At 40.8% G+C, this 24,587-nt stretch overlaps 1 protein-coding gene across 1 annotated transcript in view; it reads left to right on the forward strand.

Moving 5' to 3' along the window:
• Positions 1 to 24,587, forward strand: part of LOC134022079 (CUB and sushi domain-containing protein 1-like) — a 522,528-nt gene that overhangs the window by 317,114 nt on the left and 180,827 nt on the right. The window contains exons 26-28 of the mRNA XM_062463297.1: positions 2,030 to 2,232; positions 2,654 to 2,845; positions 3,419 to 3,557. Coding sequence (XP_062319281.1) covers positions 2,030 to 2,232; positions 2,654 to 2,845; positions 3,419 to 3,557 — 534 coding nt within the window. The remainder of the gene's footprint in view (positions 1 to 2,029; positions 2,233 to 2,653; positions 2,846 to 3,418; positions 3,558 to 24,587) is intronic.

The raw sequence follows: 24,587 nt of genomic DNA on the forward strand, positions 1-24,587 counted from the left end.
TGTTGATTTGTTTGTTGTATTTCAGTGATTCCTATGTCTCGTGATATCTTAGGAGATCCCATGTCTGACGCATGTTAATGCGTGATACCAGACGAATTGATGAGGCCGCCATTTTGAATGAATGAATAAAACGTTTTTTACCTACTCCTACACAATGTATCCAATATTCACCAGATTTGGCACAGATTATCTTCAGACCACAATCACCTTGACATGTCAAAATAGGACTGAATTACAGCTGTTGGGGCAACAATTTGGGCCAAATCTGACCACGCGTGCCACAGGAGAAATGGCTTACTTTTTGTATACAGTAACTGTACACAGAAATTCCCAGCGCTGAAAATGGCTCACTGGGATGCGACGGGCTCCTTTGAAGTGCAAGGTCGTAGGTTCGAATCCAGCCAAAGTCTCAAGCATGTCATGATACTGGTTTATCTGTTTAGTGATGCCAGGTATGCGACAGTAGCTGTTGAGCAGTATAATCATAATGGTCACGATAATGTTTCATTCTCAGGGGATTTATACTCAGATTTATTGTGCTTTGTCGATATAGTGATGCTACATCTAGCCAGTGCATCGGATTTCTTGCATCATAACTTCTGAACATATTTGTCATAAATCACAAGATTGGTCTCTTCTGATTCTACATGGCATACTAAGTCGAAATATATCACACTGTCCCGTGTCTGCCATTTTGGGCGTCGGCCATTTGGAATTTTCATAAAAACAAACTCCTCGTTCGCCGTTGCTCCTATTTTCATGGACATGTAATCAAATCATTTTCAGACCACAATCACCTTGACATGTCAAAATAGGACTGAATTACAGCTTTTTATACTTGGGTCAAATCTGACAACGCTTCCCACAGGAGAAACTGCTTACTTTTCTTTATACAGTAACTGAACACAGCATTTCCCTGCAGTGAGAATAGCTCACTGGGATAAGACGGGTTCCTCTGAAGTGCAAGGTTATAGGTTCGAACCCAGCCACAGTCATCAAGCATGTCATGATACTGGTACACAGTAGCTGTCTAACAGTATAAAGGTAATGATCATGTTTCATTCTCAGGGGATCTATACTCAAGAAGAGTCAGATTAATTGTGCTTTGTAGATATGTGTCCTCTAATCTCTAGGGGGGCGATCCCGTGTCTGACACATGTTAACTTGTGATACCAGCCGAATTGATGCCGCCATTTTGAATGAATTAATAAAACGTTTTTGTTCACTCCTCCTACAAAATGTATCAAATATTCACCAAATTTGGGACAGATTATCTTCAGACCACAATCACCTTGACATGTCAAAATAGGACTGAATTACAGCTGTTTAAACTTGGGCCAAATCGGACAACCGCTTGCCACAGGAAAAACTATATTTTTACCCAGTAACTGAACTGTGATTTGCAGCACTGAGAATCGCTCACTAGGATAAGTTGGTGTCCTGGCAACGGCAATGTCAGAGGTTTGAATCCAGCCAAAGCCGACAAGCTTGTCATGTCTCTGATTCTCTGTTTAGCGAGACTGTAAGCCACTGCAAAGGAAGCCAGGTACACCGCAGTCGCTAGTTACCTGTAGTCAAGCTACAAGCTATAGTCAATGCAATCCTCACACAAACTATCAAAATGATTTTAGATTTTCGAAACCGTTTGTCCGGTACAGCCAATCGAAATCGTCAGCAGAGCCGCCAAACAGAAAGTTGTGTCGTATCTCAGCAAATCTTTGATGGATTCACGCCAAACTTGCTGCGTGTACTTGGAACACTCTTCTGAGGATGTCGAAAGTTTCTTCTGGGTCATCTGACCTGCTTGGCCACCCCATTGCTGCTTGCAGCTTTATTTTTATATAATGTTTTAGTCCATATCGCCCAGCCCTAATGTGATGGTAGTTGATGTGTGATGGTGGTTGAGGTGTGATGGTGGTTGAGGTGTTAGACAGTTGTCAGGTGTGAGACAATTCAGGCTGGACCATCAACGTTTACTTACAAGACAATGGTCGTTTACTTAGTAGACTATGAACGTTTACTCTTTCAGCCTCCATTTCATTGTGTTTGACACGGAAGTGGGCCATGACATCCTGAAGGTGTGGGACGGTCCAACGGAGGGGGGTATCCTGCTGAAGGAGTGGAGTGGTTCAGCTCTGCCAGAGGACACTCACAGCACCTTCAATATCCTCACCTTGCAGTTTGACAGTGATTACTTCATCAGCAAGTCTGGTTTCTCCATACAATTCTCTAGTAAGCATATTAATTTGTTTTCATCTACGTACCTACCTACCTGCCTGCCTGCCGACTGCCTGCCTGCCTGCCTGTCTGTCTGTGTCTGTTTTTCTCATTGTTCTTCTCCACATATTGCTCTTTGGGCCCATTTATGCACTGTGTCATGCAGAAGCAAACCACTGTTATGATAAACAACATTTTGCCATCTAAATATTTCAGGCAAGTATATGTAAATAAATGGAACATTACATTAGAATATAAATGGCTTTTTTCTGAGTTTGAGTCTCCACAAATGAGTTGCTTGCCATTCTGCTAGTTTACAATAATAACACCATGTTTGTGCCATCATCAAAATGAGCCTCAGAGTAAAGAATGTAGTATAATTTCAGCATGCACTGCTTGTATTTTTATGTATCGATTCATGGCTTTATGACTCCAGCTACCACGGCAACAACCTGTAACGACCCAGGAACACCCCTGAACGGTAGTCGTTATGGTGACAGCCGGGAGCCTGGTGACACCATCATGTTCCAGTGTGACCCTGGATACCAGGTGCAGGGCCAGGACAAAATCTCCTGTGTCCAGCTCAACAATCGCTTCTACTGGCAGCCTGACCCCCCCACCTGCATTGGTACATCCAATAACATGAACCATAACATAGAAGTGAGGGATGTTAAAATAAATGCACTGTGGGAGCTGTAAAGACTGTCAGGCCAGCAGGTAGACAGGCAGGCAGATAGGGAGGGAGGCAGACAGATAGAAAGAGACAGATAGACATGTACAGTAATACTGTTAGAACTGCGTACTTTTAGTCCTTGATTATCTGCTGCACTGACTATATACATTTTTGTACTTCACTTTAGACAAAACTGTCTACAAAATTAATAAACGGAATGTAAACGTCAACATGCAGGCACGTGTTCCAAAACCAAGTGTTTCTCTGCATGATGGAGAATTAACTTGTTACAGTGAAGTACAGATATAGTGACAGACTCATGTAGCTTTGTGATAATGACCCCCAGCTTGGTCACTGCCACCATTCTCCTAGTTGACAGCTGCCAGTGTTGTCGTACTAAACTGTTTAGTGATCTTTATCCAGTGGAATCTCATTTTGTGGCAACATGTGGTGTTGAAGAGCCTTGCTGCGATAGTTAAAGATGATATGTTGTGATCTGTTTTCTCCCCCCCACCCCCCGGGTGACAGCTACCTGTGGAGGTAACGTGACAGGTCCCTCAGGTGTAATTCTATCACCCAACTACCCCCAGCCATACCCACCAGGGAAGGAGTGTGACTGGAACATCAAAGTCAATCCTGACTTTGTTATTGCCCTAATTTTCAAAAGGTACAGTATGTTGTCACTGTTATGTTTCTACAAGCTGTTAAGGATTAAGGAGCTACAGTACCAGTCAAAAGTTTGGACACATTTGGTATGTAGGATATGTAGACTGGGAGCCACAGCATAAATTCAGGAGCACATGGAGAGGATGAAGTATGGTGGCCCTGAAGTGCAAAACACACCCACTAATACAAGTACATCCCCCAAACGAAAACACTCCTCCCAAATACGAGTCAACTCCCCCCAAATAAGATGACTTGCTCAACTCCCCTCGAATACAAGGACACGCTCCCCCAAATGGGAAACGACATTACATTAAATCAAAACGGAAAGGGTGGATACAACACTTTCGTCGCTGATTGGATGCACAGTAACTAACAGGAAATAAGAAATTGATCGACAGAAGTACGAAATGCAATATTGACATTACGTGCACCAGACATTACGTGCACCAATTCACATTCGATTCGCGATTCAGTCTTCTAGCGCAGTGGTTCCCAACCCTGGTTCTCAGGGTTGGGAAATGAATGGTCATAAGCAGGTTTCTGCAGAGATGGATAATGACCCATTCATTTGAATCAGGTGTGTTGGAGCAGGGAAACATCTAAAACATGCAGGACAGGTGTCCCCTGAGGACCAGGGTTGGGAACCACTGTTCTGGTGATTCACATCGATTCACAAATTTCAAAAAGTTTGTAATTTATTTTTTTATCTTAGAAAATTTGTGAATCGATTTTTAATCGAATGGTGACCCCAAGAATCGATTCGAATCGTGAGGTACCAAAAGATTCCCACCTTTAATTACTTGCCTACATCTACTTTCGGAAACAGTAGTCCACTTTTGCTATTTCACTGAGGCGTTAGCATCATTGGCCTTACAGCGGTCTGTGATAGAGCTAGCTTCATCATTTTAAATCGTTAAAATAAACATTCCTCACAAATAAATGTTTGTTTTAGGATTTATGACATTAGATTGCATGTAAACGATTCGTTGGTGAAATTATTATAATATAGTCCTACCTGTAGTTTTAAAACCAGTAGCTCACTGTAACGGTGCGTGTACACTGCAGTGATGCGAATCGCTTGCCATCGCTCGCCTTCCCACAGTGCACCACGCTCGGGGGCGTGTCAGACAGATTAATGCAGAGTTGTAGTTCTCTAAAGTTACTGTTGTATTTCGTATAACGTCATGGTAAAGTGTGCAGACTTGGGTTTACGTACTCGTAATATCGATCAAAATACAACATGTATACAAAATACAAAACTGTTTAATAGACATACAACACATTGACATGTGTAAAAACTTTTTATTATATTCCTCAAAGTCTCTGCTAATCTGTCGATACGAATAGGGAGTCACAGCCGGGCTAGCTAGCTAGTTACCACAGAACGAAGTTACGTTTTGTTCCGAGACTTAATTTAAAAGTACAAAAAAACCATCATCCTAACTAGGCTTAGGCCTAGTTAACTTTTTTTTTACTGATTAACTAATGATTGGTTATCGTAGTTATAATTGCTCTTCACGGGTGCTGATCTTGATCTATTTTGATTCTTTGTTCTTATCTTCAATTAAAAACTACTTTTACATTTGTTCAATTTGTTCCGTTAACCTGTTGAATTTGTCTTTTCTATCTTTTAACGCTAGGGGGATGCAAAATACGATTAAAAGAAAAGCACTATTTCTATGCTAGACAATACAGGGCTGATTTCTGTTATATTCAAGAATCTCATTTGCTTAATGATGATGCCAAATTCTGGAATTCGTTGGGGGACTTCGATATGGTTTTCACATGGTTCTGAACATTCAGCCGGGGTGATGACACTGAAAAATATGTTTAATGGTGAAGTTGTGCATTCATTTTGTGATTCAGACGGGCACTTTGTTTGTTTTCTACTCAATTGTAATGATACTTTTATTATTACAGCTAGTGTTTACGGATACAATAGGAAGTTAGACAATGATAATCTTCTGGAGGTCATAGAATGTTCAAGTTTATAGAATGGTTGGACAAACATAAAGATATAAAAATGTAATTTTTTATGAAAAATCAACAACAAGTGGGACACAATCATGAAGTGGAACGAAATTTATTGGATATTTCAAACTTTTTTAACAAATCAAAAACTGAAAAATTTGGCGTGCAAAAGTATTCAGCCCCTTTACTTTCAGTGCAGCAAACACTCTCCAGAAGTTCAGTGAGGATCTCTGAATGATCCAATGTTGACCTAAATGACTAATGATGATAAACAGAATCCACCTGTGTGTAATCAAGTCTCCGTATAAATGCACCTGCTCTGTGATAGTGTCAGAGGTCCGTTTAAAGCGCAGAGAGCATCATGAAGAACAAGGAACACACCAGGCAGGTCCGAGATACTGTTGTGGAGAAGTTTAAAGCCGGATTTGGATACAAAAAGATTTCCCAAGCTTTAAACATCCCAAGGAGCACTGTGCAAGCGATAATATTGAAATGGAAGGAGTATCAGACCACTGCAAATCTACCAAGACCCAGCCGTCCCTCTAAACTTTCAGCTCATACAAGGAGAAGACTGATCAGAGATGCAGCCAAGAGGCCAATGATCACTCTGGATGAACTGCAGAGATCTACAGCAGAGGTGGGAGACTCTGTCCATAGGACAACAATCAGTCGTATACTGCACAAATCTGGCTTTTATGGAAGAAGAAAGCCATTTCTTAAAGATATCCATAAAAAGTGTTGTTTAAAGTTTGCCACAAGCCACCTGGGAGACACACCAAACATGTGGAAAAAGGTGCTCTGGTCAGATGAATCCAAAATCGAACTTTTTGGCAACAATGCAAAACGTTATGTTTGGCGTAAAAGCAACACAGCTCATCACCCTGAACACACCATCCCCACTGTCAAACATGGTGGTGGCAGCATCATGGTTTTGGCCTGCTTTTCTTCAGCAGGGACAGGGAAGATGGTTAACATTGATGGGAAGATGGATGGAGCCAAATACAGGACCATTCTGGAAGAAAACCTGATGGAGTCTGCAAAAGACCTGAGACTGGGATGGAGATTTGTCTTCCAACAAGACAATGATCCAAAACATAAAGCAAAATCTACAATGGAATGGTTCACAAATAAACATATCCAGGTTTTAGAATGGCCAAGTCAAAGTCCAGACCTGAATCCAATCGAGAATCTGTGGAAAGAACTGAAAACTGCTGTTCACAAACGCTCTCCATCCAAACTCACTGAGCTCGAGCTGTTTTGCAAGGAAGAATGGGCAAAAATGTCAGTCTCTCGATGTGCGCAACTGATAGAGACATACCCCAAGCGACTTACAGCTGTAATCGCAGCAAAAGGTGGCGCAACATAGTATTAAGTTGAATAATTTTGCACGCCCAATTTTTCAGTTTTTGATTTGTTAAAAAAAGTTTGAAATATCCAATAAATTTCGTTCCACTTCATGATTGTGTCCCACTTGTTGATTTTTCACAAAAAAAATCATTCTTATATCTTTGTTTGAAGCCTGAAATGTGGCAAAAGGTCGAAAAATTCAAGGGGGCCGAATACTTTCGCAAGGCACTGTATCTTGATAATTGGTGCCCTATTTGCTTATTAAACAATGATTATAAATTGCTGGCCCTAATACTGGCTAGAAGACTTAAAAACAATTTTGGACTCACAATCGGGTTTCTTGAAAAATCGGCACATAGAGAGAGATCAAAATAACCCAATCAGCCGATGACACTACACTTTTCATTCAGAACCAAAACCAAATTTCTGTGGACACTGACTTAATCAGTACATTTTCAAGGGCATCTGGTGTATACCTGAATTTGGCAAAATGTGAGCTTATGGCCGTCAATGCTTGTTCTGAAACGTCTTACTATGGTATTCCTCTTAAAAATGAGGTTCAATATTTGGGAATAGTGATTACTAAGTATCAACATAGAAGATGTTTACTAAACTTCAATCCTATTGTTGAAAAAACTAAAAGGAAATTAAATCAGTGGCTTACAAGATATCTTTCTTTAAGAGGCAGTGTTTACATTACAAAGGCAGAGGGTATTTCGAGACTGACTTATAAAGCAATGGCTTTGCATCTAAATATTTTGAAACATTAAATAATACATCAATTAATTGGCTTCATCAGATTATCAGAAATTCTGTTTCCATTTGGAACTTTATCCCCTCCCATATTTGTTCAAACCTTGGTAGTATACAATTTTTTTTTAAATACCGGTGAAACTGTCTGAATTTCATCGCCAAGCCTTTTTGTCGTGGTCTTTCATTTTCAAATATAACTTTTCACCTCATATGTATTATGTATGGAACAATAAGGAAATCTTTTTTTCTGAAACATTGGTTTGGTAATGGCATCGCAGTGGTAGATCAGTTATTTAATGAAAATGGTTTAGTTTACACTTATGAAGAGTTTCTGGCAAATTATAAGATTCCTGTAACACCGGGGGACTATGCTAGAGTTTTAGGTGCAATATCTTCAAAAGTGTGTATGCTGTTTAGACAGGGGAAAAGAATAGACCTTCAACACTGGTCCCCACCTACTATACTAAACTTATGTTGGTAATATTTGTTTCTCTTTTAACTCACGTAACAGATCCATAAGAGAGTTACTTCAAAGGGACTCTGTATCTCTGCCTTATATTTATTCATATTAGAATAGTTTAACAGACAATATTATGTGTTAAAAGGTTTGGCTTATACCGAATCAATATTTAGTTACGAACAAGTTAACAAGTTAAAGGGGTATCATTTAGAATTATACATAGGATTTACCCGGTGAAACATTATTTTCTTAAATTTACAGTTAGAATTGATTATAGTTGTACCTTTTGTGACAGTCACCCTGAAACTAGTCCGTCTGAAAAATCGGTCCGTCGTGGTGAAGAAGGAGCTGAGTCGAAAGGCGAAGCTCTTTATTTACCAGTCGATCTACGTTCCTACCCTCACCTATGGTCACAAACTGTGGGTAGTGACCGAAAGAACGAGATTGCGAATACAAGCGGACGAAATTAGCTTTCTCCGCAGGGTGTCCGGGCTCTCCCTTAGAGATTGGGTGAGAAGCTCGGTCATCCGGGAGGGGCTCAGAGTAGAACCGCTGCTCCTCCGCGTTGAGAGGGGCCAGTTGAGGTGGCTCGGGCATCTGATAAGGATGCCTCCTGGACGCCTCCCTGGTGAGGTGTTCTGGGCACGTCCCACTGGGAAGAGGCCCCGGGGAAGACCCAGGACACACTGGAGGGACTATGTCTCTCGGCTGGCCTGGGAACGCCTCGGTGTCCCCCAGGAAGAGCTGGTGGAAGTGGCCGGGGAGAGGGAAGTCTGGGCCTCCCTGCTTAGGTTGCTGCCCCCGCGACCCGACCCCCGGACAAGCGGCAGATAACGAACGAACGAACCCTGAAACTGTGGTTCATTGGTTTTGGCACTACCCGTTTGTGAAACCATTTTGGCAGAATGTTTGTGATTTTATTACAGAGAATATTGATGTGCAATTTATGTTGTTGTGGAAGCACTTGGTATTCGGTCTTTTAGAAGCTGTGGAGAGAATCGTAATCAGGTTTATTTAATGAATTTTATTATTTTAATGGCAAAGTTCTATATTCACAAACGTAAGCTTTCACGTAAAAAAACTGTTTTATTTCTTTCAAGAAAAAACTGCAAAAAGCTGTGAAAACTTTGAAGACCTGTAAACATTTAAATATTTGTATTTAATTCTACAATAAGCACCCCCTAGTGGACAATTTGTTGATATATCTTTGTAATATATTTTTCGAAGATATGGCATAATCTTTCAGTTAATACATTTTTTTAAGTGTTATCATAAATAAACAGTGAGCAAAACTCCTTTTCATGAGCCAGGATAGGCTACTGAGCGCACTTGCTCCTTTATTGAAGTCACAGTTAACATGACCACGATGAATGAATAAAAAGACAAAATCAAGCTCAATCAACTGCAATAAACAACAGCTAATTTAAAACTGACAGTTACAAAATATGCCACTCGTTGAGTAGGCCTATGTTACAGTACAGCATTAGCATATCGATAGCCTAAACACAAAGAATTAGATTTATCCAAATTTGGAATTTGCCCAAAATATCAAAATCAACGGTAAACTTTCATGTAACGCCTGTTCCGCTTTACCGCTTATGAACAGCGCCCAAGTTCGCTTACTTACACTCTAAACTAAGTAGACTAGTCTAATAAACCCCAGTATGAGTGTGTAACTAATGTGTAAGTATGTATAATGTCTAAAATATGTGTAGAGTGCGTGACAGGCTACTTCAATCGAATACACCTATGAGAGAAGATGGTGCAAGCTTAACTCTAAATAGGAACGAAGAAACAATAGGATTACATTGAAAAGGATGACCCATTTAATGATTCGGTGGGTCGTAAAACTATTAACCAAGGTCAATAGTCACAAGATGATTAAAGATAATACTTTTCTAGTATCATATACAGAAAGAACTTTAACCATCCATAAGTGCTAGTAATCACAAACAGTAGGTTATCACATGAACATCATTACACAGTAATTAACACAGTTAGGGGCCCCCAATAAACAACACATCAATTACACATTACTAAAGCCGGCAATGTTATAAATCAATAAATGTCAATACTCGGTACCGAGTGCTAATAAAGGTCTCTGACGGTGCAGGCCTGATTTGGAGAGTCGAAGCATCCCAAGCTGCTGTACGATGGCGGCTACTGTTACACGCCCAAGAGCGTGTACTCACCAACCCCGAAGGTTGTAATGGCGCTCCGGGTGCGGGAAGAAAGTGGCGCGAAACCACAACTCCGGGGAACAAAGCTCTGCCAAACTTCCAGCGTTGACCTCGCCGGGTGGATTTAGATAGCCTGGTCCTAACCAGACTCTCGTGCATCGCATTTGTACAGAGAGTCTGGCCTCGCTCCATTGACAAGCGTTGACTTCCTTGTAGGCGGGTACTCTGTTGAAGTTTAAAACTATTGGATCTGCCCAGAGCCACTCTGATCTGCCATAACCAATCGCTAGTGTTCGCCTTAGCCAATTCATTAACCACTACTGTAACAGAGCTAGCTGCCGTAGCTGGAAAATCAAACTGTTCCCAAACCCCGTGGGGAGGAGGGCCACAACATTAAGGCCACCAACAAAACTCAGAAAAACTTGTTCTTGCTCCAGCTTTAGCTGTTGGATATTCGGCAGTGTTGCCACAACGGACCGAATGGCTTTGCTCGCATCTTTCTCCGCCGCCGTTACTACAACACAAACTAGCGCACGACATCAACGTCATCGTTCTCAGCAACTCCCTCTGTTCGCTGATTCGCCGGTAGAAAATCAACCTGAAAAATCTGACTTACGTACCTCATGGCCAGACCTATGTACAGAAGCAAAAATAAAATTGAGTGGAAGTACGTAGGAGGGCAGAGCCAGGCTAGGATTTAGCAGGCTGGAGCAAACAATCCAGTGCGGTCCTCACAGGTGCTAGGGCACACGGGTCCAGCGTTGTCCTCAGGGTGTAGGAGATCTTCTGCTCTAGGCTAAACCGACTACAACTCCAGCCACAGTCACAGTTACAGCGGGACTATGGCTAGGCAGGAACACGGTACCAACTGAACAGTTCTCGTAACTTCAACTGAGGCAACAGTCCGTTAACCGTTTTCCATAGAGGCTGGCTATACAAAAACATAGAAGCTAGGTTTAGCTAGCTTATACACTAGGCATCGAAGCTACGTTTAGCTAGCTTATACACAAGGCCCAACGTCGACGCGCCACGAGAGCTTGGAGTCCAGCTTCTCCCGTGAGCGGTCGCGTTGCAAGAGAGAAAAGAAAAGTAACATCTCGACAGTGAAAGTAGACCAGGGCGTAACTTCCGCCCTAACAATCAACAGAAAACCAATTAAAACAGTGGAATTTTGCTATTGCCCTTGATTGACAAGTTTGTTGACCAAACACATAATACAAATGTACTGGTAGTAGTAAATAATAGGTGTTTTAGAATAACAAAAAGGACACTATTACAGATTGTAGGACATGTAAGGAATGTAGATATGACTCACTAAAGGTGAACATGTGTTTAACAGTAAATGTTAAGGGTTATTAATATTTGTGCACACATAAAATAACCCAGGGGGTTACATTCACAAAATACAACACCTACAGTCATTGCTCTCTGAAGGCTTCAAAGACCTGGGGGGTATTCCATCAACGTAAATTAAGGCTTATTTCGACAAGTCTCGCTTACTTCAGCTAGAATTTCATTTACATTTATGCATTTAGCAGACGTTTTTATCCAATGCGACTTCCAAGAGAGAGTTTTACAAAAGTGCATAGGTCACTGATCATAACAACGAGATAGCTCCAAACATTGCGGGTAGCAAAACATGATGCATACATTGTGAAAACCAAATAAGTCCCAAAGGGAATACCAATAAATGCATGTAGTTAGACAAGTTACAATTAAACAGCAAGAACCTCAAAAGTGCAAGAGTGTACCTGTAGAAAAAAAAACAATCAACAGTAAAAATATTTCACAGCGAGTACAATAATTTGAAACCGTTACAACTAACCAACAAGAGAAACAAGTATCTCAATAAGAGTCATCCTGGAGGAAACTAACATCAGGTTCAGCCAAGCATTCCTAAGTGCCGTTGTACTCCCGGAACAAGTGCGTTTTGAGCCTTTTCATAAAGGTGGGGAGACAGTCAGTGTCCCTGATGGAGGTGGGGAGTTGATTCCACCATTGGGGGGCCAGACAGGAGAAGAGCTTGTGTTGGGACCGGGCACTCTTGAGCGGTGGGACCACCAGATGGTTGTCAGAAGAAGACCGTAGGTGGCGGGTGGGGGTGTAAGGCTGGAGGAGAGACTTGATGTAGTCGGGTGCAGTCCCGTTAATCTGTTTTCAAAACAAAATCTAGGCGGAAATAGAAACGTTCACTTTCCTTGTGTTCAAGCTTCTATTACTCAACACTAGTAGGACTGACAGGGGTCCTGACAACAGGGGAAATAACTTCAGAGTGTCAGCTTTGAAAAGAGACCAGTTACATGCATGTACTCCAAATGGTTCAAGAAAAGCTTCCAATTTACTTTGGGTATGCTGTTTAGGCGTTTTTAGGCACATTTAACAGGATTCTTAATTAAGGTTAGTAGTTAGATAGACTTTTGATTTAAGTAAGGGGAGTGCCGAACATGTACTGTCGCCGTTTGACTTCCTAAGCAGCTGTGTAGATGTTTTTGTAGTGTCTCACGTAGGCTACAGCATTGCAGTGAGCAAGACTGGTTTGAAACCACAGGTAATGATAATTTCACCCACAAATCGTTTACTTTTAATGTAATGTCATAATAAATCCTACAACGAAAATGTATTTGTGAGGAATGTTTATTTTAACGATTGAAAACAGATGCATCATAGACCACTGTAGTATGTGTTGCCCGGGCAACAGAGGCTAATGCATGATGCTAATGCTTCAGTGAAATAGTAGACTACCGTTTCCGAAAGTAGATGTGGGCCTACTTCCTTAATAATATCAGCTAATATTGTACATTACATTTCACAATTGTGTTTCACATCACAAAGTAAAATGAATAAATAGTTATCACCCTGGCCTCTTTGCTTGTGGCGTTTCTGAAGCTGCCTTGCAGTAAAGCTATAGTTAGCCTAGCTATTCCCCAAGTTAACAGATGTGAAACGAATGTTCTGCTACAGGTAGTCACGCGTGTCTTCGTGACGTTAGTGACGTTAGGAACGTCAGTGACTGTGGCTAGCAAATTAGCCACCGTTAGCTTCACTTTTCACCACAAAAACGCAATTTCTACTTAAACCACGCAAACCTGAATGGGGATAGCTGACCATCCTAAAAAAGCAGAAAATTGTGAAAATTTTAGTGGTGGGCATAGATTAATTTTTTTTAATCTAGATTAATCTCACTGTAATATTGGCGTTAATCTAGATTAAAATGGCTCATTTGAATTCCGCCGAAGGCATTCAGAATATGTGTGCTACCCAAATAATGACTAAAAGTAAGTCTTTGAGAACGGGTTTCTCAAGCCAGGTGGCGCATTAGACCAGGAGCTCATCTCCTGTTTCCAAAATGCATCACAAACTGCTTGAGAAAGCTGTTCTACTATGATAATTGGAGATGAAAATAAATTATGTTCAGTAAGATGTACTTGTGTTTATTAACTGTTTATTAGATTAGTTAGCTTGGCTGATAGAGCTGTGCTGACGGGCTTGCCTCGGTTGCACTCAAACATCGTAGTTTGACGACGACTCTTCTCCTGCGCTACATCAGTGCTTGGCCTGGCATCTTCCGCATTAGCTAAGGGATGCTTTGCGTTTAGGTGGTATTTGAGACTGGAAGAACTCGTACAGTAAACTAATTCCGCATAGCACAAGGTGCAAACAACCTTAGTCTTGTTGAGGTTTCCATTGGGAAGCTTCTTAAAAATACGGACCTGGAGCAAGATGAACGCAGAAAACAGAAGAAAATAGAAGGAAAGAAGAAAAATGCAAAACAATAAGGGCAAAAATTCAGAAAGATGAGCTGCAGGAAAATGTGAAAATTTAGCAGAAAACCAGTTGCTGAAGTCTGGGCCAAGGACAATAGTGGAATGACTAGAACTTGCTGGAAAAACGTAGCAACCGTAGGTCATTGGCAACAGACTGGCAACATTTCTAACCTAGAATCTAGGTTTCAGGTTCAAGACGGAGGAGAAACTAATCATGTGTGCCTGCACACCCAGTCCTGTTCAGACACTTAATTTAAGATGACATCAAAATAATAATTCATAGTGCAGGGTTGCCAATGTTGTCGTTGTCCCTGGTGAGTTTTTTAATACTTAAATAATAAGATCATGCTACATCTAACCAGCGGATCATTTCTTGCAAGTGTGTCAAAGTGGTATTTTTACAGACTGTATTAACACCGTAGGCTTGAATAATAACCGAAGGCGTGAAGCTAGAGAGAGGATGCAATGGAAAATTTCCTACATAAGCTAGATATACTGCTTCAAATTGAAAATGGAGACCATCTTTTGATTAAAGACAAGTTCCTTAACCTCTGTTGTCAATATCGCCAATAAAAAGTAATTACTCTTCAGTTACGAAGCATTTGTTTGTAGCTAGGTACTGAATGATAGTTATTAGACCGTATGTGACCTGTTTCGCCGTTCTATTAGCAGCCATGATGACAGTAGAGTCACTAGAATGGCCATAACTAACAAAAGTTCAAATATCGAATCTGTCCGCTGTTCTACATTGCCCACATAATTACGTATATTTCATTCCAAGACAGCCGAAACCATAGATATCCTTTATGTGTCTGTGCGGTCAGAAATACAACTCCTTTGGCAGTTTCAAAAACGTTCATGGTGCTTGTCTGTTTGGTTGCCACGGTGATGGCGCAGCTGTGATAGCTAACGAGCTAGGCACAGAGAAAAACAAACATTTACCTAGCATCCACACCTCAAACAAGTTGACCTAGACGCAAAACTACACGTCCAATATATAAAATGAGGATATTTTCCGAGACCCAAGACTCTGCCGAAACTAGAGATGTCCTTTTCAGTGGTTCTCAAAGTGGGGGTCGCGACCCCTCGGGAGGTCACAAGACAACGAGGGGGGGTCGCGAGATGATTTCCAGAAATCAAGGAACATTTTAAAACAATTAGAAATAGCATATTTTAGGCAAAATTTTAACAAGTTAAAAATAGTAGTTAAATTAATGCATGCAAATAAAAAAGCCATCAGCCTTTTGATTTTCCATTCACTGTAAGTACGGCAAACCATCTGACATCCAAGCAGCAGGACGCATTAGTTGAACTGTCAAGCGACCAAACGTTAAAGACAGCGTTCTCAGCCAAGACACTGGCTGAGTTTTGGATTTCAGTGGAGAGGGAATACCCATGGCCGTGGGAACTAGGGGCGATGAGGGTGCTGCAACACCCCTTGATAGCACGAGAATTTAAAATAATATGACTTGAAAATCCACCACCGCGGCACAGCCCTGCAGTAGCGGACTGGCCATCGGGAGCACCGGGAGAAGAATAACGATGGAAAACCAGGCTAAGAAACGTAAGGGTGGGGCTGAAAAATTAAGAGACAAAAATACATCACCATCACTAGATAAGGTTTTACCAATTGAAAAAAAGCTGTTTATTTTACACTAAAGCTCAAAAAATATTTTGCGCTCAAATACAGGCCAAAGAATTTGCGCACGCTCGCATTTACTGTCGAACTCCCGAACTAGCATCACATCAAGCATTGCATGCATTAACAGGTTAGCTGGGGTGGCGTATACGGGGGCCGGTTCTGGTGGGCAGGTCTGGATCAGATCCAGGGCCTCTTTTTACTCCCACGTACGTAAACCACCTCCGTGGATGCGGGGGTCGCAAGTCACTGGCACCATTATTTTAGGGGTTGTGGGCTGAAAAGTTTGAGAACCCCTGCTTTATATGTCTGTGCGGTCAGAAATATGTCTCTACCGGCAGTTTCGAAATCATCTTCTTTCTTGCTTTCTCTGACGGATTTTACCCACCTCTCCATTGAAGTTAGTGAGAGAATTTGAAAGGCTGCTCTCGCTTCAAGGCTCATAGCTGACAATCTGTAAATGTGAGCTCTTTAGTAGTTACATTGGCTGAAAGAGGACAAATGTTCCTACATTTTAAGGTATAACTTGTTTCTGTAAGTTAAACTATATGAAAGTTAGAGGAATTTGTTTGACAATTTAGTTTAATATCAGAAAAAGAGCAGGCAGCAGTGTGCCACTCTGCTTGCTGCTCATTCATAAAAATCAAGAAGGAGGAAACATTTTAATGTATTTGTTGGAATGCTGCTTCAGCATTCCAAGTATTATTCTTTGAATCTTTATTCAACTTCTTCATATTCTTCTTATTCTATTTCTTCCGTGGTACGTTTCAGCGCCTTCAAATCTTCAGCTATTAAAACCGTTCAGCTATCAAAAAATTCAGCAGTTTCAGGCCATTCCTGCTATGACTTTTCAGCTTTGTACCTCTTATGCTTGAATTAATATAAATCAATATTCATAATTTTTTTAACATGGGTTTCCAATGGAGTTCTTTCAAATCCTCTCAAACTTCTTTAAACTTCTTCAACTTCCAAATCCTTATTCTTCCTCAATCTTTCAGCTAGAGCCACCATTTAAACTTTAAAATGTTGACAAAACCCTAAACTATTTTTAAATAATTCAGCTTTTTGATATTTATTCAACTTTTTTCAATATCACTGATTATGTTTCATGACTTTTTCAAGCCGTTTCTGAGATTTACATGGGTGTTTACGTGAAACCCTAGAGTGCAGACTGAAACGCTCAGAGTGGAGGGCAGCTTCGGATGTCGTTGAAAAAAGATTTCTAGTTTGCCAGCATTGCCACAATTTTCGCTCTTCATGCTTCGTTTTTGGATCAATAGATAGCTAATTTTGTGCTGGTCGTAGACAGTTGTCTGTTGAATCCAACAGAAGTACACATTTGTTCAGAGCCCCACGAAAGCGAGACAAAGTCCAACTCTCGCCCCATAGAGACCAATGCAAATCTGGTGACAAAATCGTCAGAGAAAGCAAAAAAAAACAAGATTTTGAAACTGCCGGTAGAGTCGTATTTCTGACCGCACAGACATATAAAGGACATCTCTGGTTTCGGCAGAGTCTTGGGTCTCGGAAAATATCCTTATTTTTTGGATTGGACGTATAGTTTTGCGTCTAGGTTAACTTGTTTGAGGTGTGGATTCTAGCTACATTTCTGTTATTCTCTGCCCTCAGCGCGTTAGCAATCATAGCTGCACCATCACCATGGCAACGACAGACACGCACCACTCAGTCTCTCACACAGGTGATTTGTATTAGCTGATTAGTGGAGTCACAAGACAGAGTTTGATAGTATTTCAACCTAATACAATTTACAAGAGGTGACTCTGCAGGTGCTGCTAATGGCCGGGTTTCCCAGATTCGTTAAGAAGCTCTTAACGCTAAGAGCTTCTTAGGAGCGTTCTAAGAGCGTTCTAGAGCGTTCTTAGAACGCTCTTAAGAAGGTCTTAGCGTTAAGACCTTCTTAACGAATCTGGGAAACCCGGCCAATATCTCTTTTACTACTATTGCTAATGGAACTGTTTTATTCTACTACGTCACTAAGTGCGTTTACTTGACCATGAGAAACCCGATTACTAGCAATTGTCGGTTTATGCCATACGATTACTCCGTTTACATGTGTAATTAGTTATGCGATTACTCAATAAGCGCATCTACATGATTCTTTTTATTAATCGTTGTATGCTCCACGGACAAAACTTGCACCATCATCCTTCAGCAACAAAGTGTCGCCGTGTCTTCCTGTATCGGCCCTACTGCTGTATGTTTCATTCAATCAACACATTGAATCCTACTAAGAAAGCCGAGTAAACGCACTCAATGCACACATCTGCTACTGCTATTACTATCCCAACTATAATTTCAGCTGTTAAGACTATAATATTCTTTTCATGACTAGCTAGCCTAGGCCTACTTCTTCTTCTGTTTAACAGTTCAGCTTTCAGCTTCTCCCGCATTGTATTTCAGCTCTTAGCGTTGTTAGATGATGCAGTTCAGTTTCCACACTGCCTCTTTTGTGTGACTCACACATTTTTGACATTCATTTCAGCTTGCGGGTATTTTCTCATTTCTGTATTTTCTGCAATTTAAGAAAAATAATTTCATCTTTCAGCATTCCACCGCATTTTCAGCAGGAAATGCCTTTCTAGTTCAAACTGTCATAATTCGAAATTGGCTGAATATTTGAAAAAGCTGAATCATTTGGGAATAGCTGAATGTCTTGTGAACATTTTAAAGGTGGAATGGTGTCTCTAGCTGAAAGTATGCTGAAGTAGTTACGTTTGAAAGAGGAGGAAGCTTTTTAATGATTTGAAAGGCTTTACCATTACTTTTAATGGGAGAATAATTTGCACAAAAACCTTAATATCTTAAAAAGTATAAAAGTGAGAAATACCAAAAGACATAGCACACATCTCCTGAAGGATCTGAACGTTTTGATACAAAAATTGTAGGAATCAGTGAAAGTATGCAGGACTAGTTTAAGGACAGAAAACGGCGGAAGAACTAAGAAGTTGGAAAAACAATAGTGTGCTGAACAGCATTCTCACAATAATAATATATATGTGAGAGAACAAAGGTTGTGCCCTTGCCGAAGGCAAAGCACACCCAATTAGGTGGATTTGTGCCAGATGTGCTATGTTAGTGTGCTACAACAAGTCAACGATACACCCTTTCACTGGATGGCTTGAAAACGACTTTTAAATGTTTATATAATTCGTTTGCCGGTCAAATCGCTGCCCTGCGCTCTGCTGTGATAATCAGGCGTTACATTAGCCACAAACATAAGATGTTCGATTTCACTGCAGGGCATATGCATTTGCTATACTGTGTTTAAAAGCTTAGGTCCTCCAGAATTCAGTCGTGTGATTAATTTTACAGTACATGTATTTGAGATTCCCCTGCAAAACCGACCAGCTAACATTGTTAGCAGTAGAACGTTAGCTTCTTGTTTATCTACTTGAGGCTCTAGTTTTTCATCAGGTCTCTGCTATTAGCCATAAACTGCAAATGTATTACATTTACATTTAGTCATTTAGCAGACGCTCTTATCCAGAGCGACTTACAATAAGTACAGGGACATTCCCCCGAGGCAAGTAGGTTGAAGTGCCTTGCCCAAGGACACAACGTCAGTTGGCACGGCCGGGAATCGAACTGGCAACCTTCGGATTACTAGCCCGATTCCCTCACCGCTCAGCCACCTGACTCCCCTGTATGAGTGTAAATAGTAACAACTTTTTCATCAAGGGTCTTTGGTACAAGCTTTATGCAACGTGTTAAAACTTACATGATATAGGGTGTGCACTAGTAATCAATTCCCTCCTATTTAACCCTTGTGTTATCTTCGGGTCATTCTGACCCATCAGTCATTGTGACCCACCGTCGTATTGCGACAACTTTACCGCATACAAAAACAAAGTGAAGCATTTTCTTTTAACCGTTGGGCTGTCTCAGACCCCCCACATTGCAAAGGTTAAAAGAAAATTATTTTTATTTGTTTTTGTATTGGGTAAAATTGGGTAAACACAATGATGGTTCATTATGAACCTTTGGGTCATGTGACCCGAAGGCAGCACAAGGGTTAAGGCAATTAGAAAGATGCATCTATTAAATAATTTGATTGCTGCGTTGTTTCAAAAGCTTTACATTACATTTAGATGCACTGCAGCAGTTTTGCTCACAGCCATGCCCATACATTTTGTTATAATCTACTAATATCGTAAATTGAGAATACTAAAACATACTAAAATATAGCTAGTTTATCTCTTATTACACACTTTATGTTGCAAGTGATACGAGCAGACAAAAGGAAACGTCTGTGGGTCTTTTAACCCTTGTGCTGCCTTCGGGTCACATGACCCAAAGGTTCATAACGAACCATCGTTGTGTTTACCCAATTTTACCCAATACAAAAACAAATAAAAACTAGAGAGGGTACGATTTCTGGGGAAATTGTAGGGTGTGCTTGCTTGCGTCGGTTGCACAGGGGTCCGTTTTTGAATGACATTTTTACAACTGATATTTCTGTATATTTTATATAAAAATGCATACTTATTATTTATAAAGATTACAAGACCGGTGTAAAAATTGACCTAATCTCTATGACTTAAACGTCATTTTAAGTTTTTCCCTTCTCATGATATTTTCAGGCATTTAGCCTACTCATTGCATTCATTCATTAATAAAGAACCCCCTTTGAAGATTATTCTACGACGTTACCCGGCAGTAGAAGATGGAATCGCGATTCAAACAGTACCATCTGCTAACTGAAAATATGCCCCCCAAAACGTAAATAAGCTTGACATTTATTTAGTGGAAAATCGCTCATTCATAAAAAGCTCACTGGTAGCGATCATTGTCAGTAACAACGCAAAATGCGATATAGCCCTGTGTGGAGAAGCTGCCCCGGTAAATTGTACTACTACGGTACAGTACTAGACTACTGCTGTGTTTGTCTTGGTAGCGATTGCGTTGGTTGAATTGGATTTAACGTTCCGTTGTACGGTTTAAGCTGAAATTAATTATTTTCATGAACAGATTGACAACGTTTAGGCTGTGGCAATGAAGTTCAGGTTAGTAGTTAGATAGACTTTTGATTTAAGTAAGGGGAGTGCCGAACATGTTCTGTCGCCGTTTGACTTCCTAAACAGCTGTGTAGTGTAGATGTTTTTGTAGTGTGTCTCGCGTAAGCAACAGCGTTGCAGTGAGCTACACTGGTTTGAAACCACAGGTAATGGTAATTTCACCAACAAATCATTTACTAATGTCAGAATAAATCCTACAACGAAAATGTATATGTGAGGAATGTTTATTTTAACGATTGAAAACAGATAACGCTACATCATAGACCACTGTAGTATGTGTTGCCCGGGCAACACAGGCTAATGTCATGATGCTAATACTTCAGTGAAATAGTAGACTACTGTTTCCGAAAGTAGATGTACTTCCTTAATAATATCAGCTTATACTTTACATTACACATGACAATTGTGTGTCATATCACAAAGTAAAATGAGTAAATAGTTATCACCCTGGCCTCTTTGCTTGTGGCGTTTCTGCAGCTGCCTTGCAGTAAAGCTATAGTTCGAAGGCTTGAGCACACCCAATAATTTTCTTTTAACCTTCGCAATGTAGGGGGTCTGAGAGCCCATCAGTTAAAAGAAAATGCTTCACTTTGCTTTTGTATGCGGTAAAGTTGTCGCAATACAATGGTGGGTCACAATGACTGATGGGTCAGAATGACCCGAAGATAACACAAGGGTTAAATTCAGTGCCTTCAGCCAGGGACGCAGATCCGGACCTCTTCTTTCCATGGTCAAAACAATGATAATACAGGGTCTGATTCCGTTTTCTCCAGCTGTTAAGGCAGCCACGAACTGCACAGTTGACGCTGGGTATCTCTATTAGCCTTTAGTTAATTAGTACCAGAGCCTGTTTAACCCTTGTGTTATCTTCGGGTCGTTCTGACCCATCAGTCATTGTGACCCACCGTCGTATTGCGACAACTTTACCGCATACAAAAACAAAGTGAAGCATTTTCTTTTAACCGTTGGGCTGTCTCAGACCCCCCACATTGCGAAGGTTAAAAGAAAATTATTTTTATTTGGTTTTGTATTGGGTAAAATTGGGTAAACACAACGATGGTTCGTTATGAACCTTTGGGTCATGTGACCCGAAGGCAGCACGAGGGTTAAGACATTCTCTTTTAGTACCGTTTTAAGCGGAAAGTATCTAAACCGGAAATGAGAATACGCGGATGGCCGCGCCCATCGTGACTTCCGGAATAAGGTGAATAGAATTTGCGGGCGTCAGGGAGCCGCTATGGAAATGCGGGAGACTCCCGGAACTTCCGGGAGACTTGGGATGTCTGCCTACTTAGCAAGTAAATAAATAGTATGAATGTTTATGCAGGCTGTATATGCCTATATAATAGTTTAACACATGTTATTTCGGTAGAGACATTAAATATATGGCGATCCAATATAGATAATTTAGTTTGTACATTGATTTGTTCGAGTGACATTCACAGTCCAAAATGGCGGATGTGTAGGACCGCTGCTGGGCGCAGATTTTGCAATGGGACATTCTATTGAGGTTCGTCTCTTGTCTTCTTTGATATTAGTACTTGCGCACAAATTCAACAACCAAGAGCAGCTAAGCAGAAATTCACTGCGAGATAAAAACTCTGGTCCGTGAGCAGAACTCCACTGTTTGCAAGCAGAATTTCACTGCGTGAGCAGATTTAACCTTTGAGTGCGTGCCAGGCTCTCGCTCGCAGCTACCTGTACAACTCTCGGTTGTTGAATTTGTGCGCGAGTACTTAGGGTTATATCTAGGGTGACCACCATCAAATAAACCAAATGTGGGACGATTACTAAGTTTGTGTGGGACAATGTGGGACATGTTACCAACACTAAGAACACCTGAAACTGTTATATCACATGTCTATCTAACTTAATAAAAACATTTGTATTATGCTTTGTTCTTTAGTACCTTCCAGAAAACACCATTACATCACAATGTAACATAACATGTCTTAATTTAAATTCAACATCCCTGAGCCCAAAGGCAGCAGGCATCATGCAGATAACTATTTTTGAAACACTTCTGACCAAGTCCAACTAACCCTAAACCCTTCTATCGGCCTCACCCAGGTATGTCCTAACCCAGTCTTTACTAAAAGAACATTTTCTATTTTGTGTTGCCATTATGCCACCATTTTACATTTTAATTTAACAAATTATCCAGTTATTTTCTGACAGGGAACACATGGAACGAATCACCGCTCCACATTTTGATTGACAGCCGTCACAACCCATAGTGACCGTATTTACTCCTTTCTTTTCAACCATTGGATAGGATTAAAAAAACGGCTGTTGTATTTGTACTTCTGAAGAAGCGCTGTTAAAAATAGGTGAAAAACTACGCTGCAAAAATGATAAATAAAATGCTTTCTTAAAAAGACAAAAAAACGCATGTACGTTTTCTTAATATGATCATAAAAAACCAACAGACTGATGAAAATGCGGGACATTTTCTCAATATGCGATGTGCGGGACAAGGAGTGAAAATGCTTTTGACACAAATCTGACGCCATACCAATCCCAATGTCCACCCTCACAGACTCACGGATGGGTGTCTTCCAAGCTACTGTAGAAAGGGGTGACAACTTGTGTTCGTACCCTAATGTATTAGCACATGGACCAACACACCTACAATGCTCTACCTTCCGGTATTCTCACCATTCTGTTTCGTTTTGTGAAAAGGTAGCTAGCGTTGCACGTCTTCGTCCTGTTCACATGTTGCAAATGTGCGCCAGACCCTACAACAAGCTGTCACCAATATTTAGATTTGGAATAGCCTACTCTATATTGTCTATAATTTGATAAATTATTTTATTTTTGTAGTAAAATGTAGTAGCTATTATTTTGTTAATGGTCCTAGTAATTATTTAGCTTGGCAGACGGAATTGTAAGTCTCTGGCCGAGTCATGTAAAAGTAAACTCCTCTCCTGCCCTGCCAGTGTACTGTGTAGCATGGATAGTCCAGTCCAGTAGCCTAGAAGGGGTTTGCAGACAGTTGGAGTAGCTGTAAGTGCGAACCTTCCTGACAGAGCTCTCAAGTCTCACATATTCGCCGTGAGACTCACGTAGATCAACCAGATCACACGCTCTCACGCAACACCTTGTATTTTTCATCCTGATGGTGCTAACCACTACAGCGGAGCGGCACGGAGCGTCGGCTTCCAATTCATTTTCAATGAAATCGGGCGTTGACGCTCGCGTATGGCATTGTGGGAAGGTGAGCGGAGTTGAGCGTTGCAAGTTGGATTTTCTCAACTTTATGTAAATGAGGAGCGTGAAAACGCTAGCGTTGACCAATCAGATTGGTTTCTTGTAACGTAGCAACTGTTCGTCATGGTAAACATTTCTAGGTTTTACAATTTCAAGATGGAAGAGAAAATTATTGTATGTGTCTGCACACCCAGTTCTGTTCAGAACAAAGTTACGTAATGCGACGAGCCTGAATTTAAAGATTACATTAAACTAATAATGCATGGTGCAGGGTTGCCGACGTTATAAGTGTCCCTAGTGTGTTTTCATACTTTTATATTCAGTCTCGTCACAGTACGTGACTGTTCTGTGCCACTGCTAGCTTGCTAGCCCAGCCTACAAACGACTGGTTGAGTGACCGGTGGCGTAACATGTATTCTACTGTAATCTTGCACTCGTAAAAATTCTGTAATTTTACACAAATGTTGTGTAAAAGTGGTATTTTGATCGATATTGTGAGTACATGAACCCAAGTCTGCACGCTTGGCCATGACTACAACAGTGACCTTAGAGAACTACAACTCTGGGACACTGTGGGAAGGCAAGCGGTGCAGAGCATTAAAAAACGCTGTAGTGGACACATACCGTGAGAAGTAAGGGATAACTTGTCCCACTATATACAATTAATTGTA

The sequence above is a fragment of the Osmerus eperlanus genome, chromosome 6 (assembly GCF_963692335.1).
Source record: "Osmerus eperlanus chromosome 6, fOsmEpe2.1, whole genome shotgun sequence".
Classification (NCBI taxonomy): Eukaryota; Metazoa; Chordata; class Actinopteri; order Osmeriformes; family Osmeridae; genus Osmerus; species Osmerus eperlanus.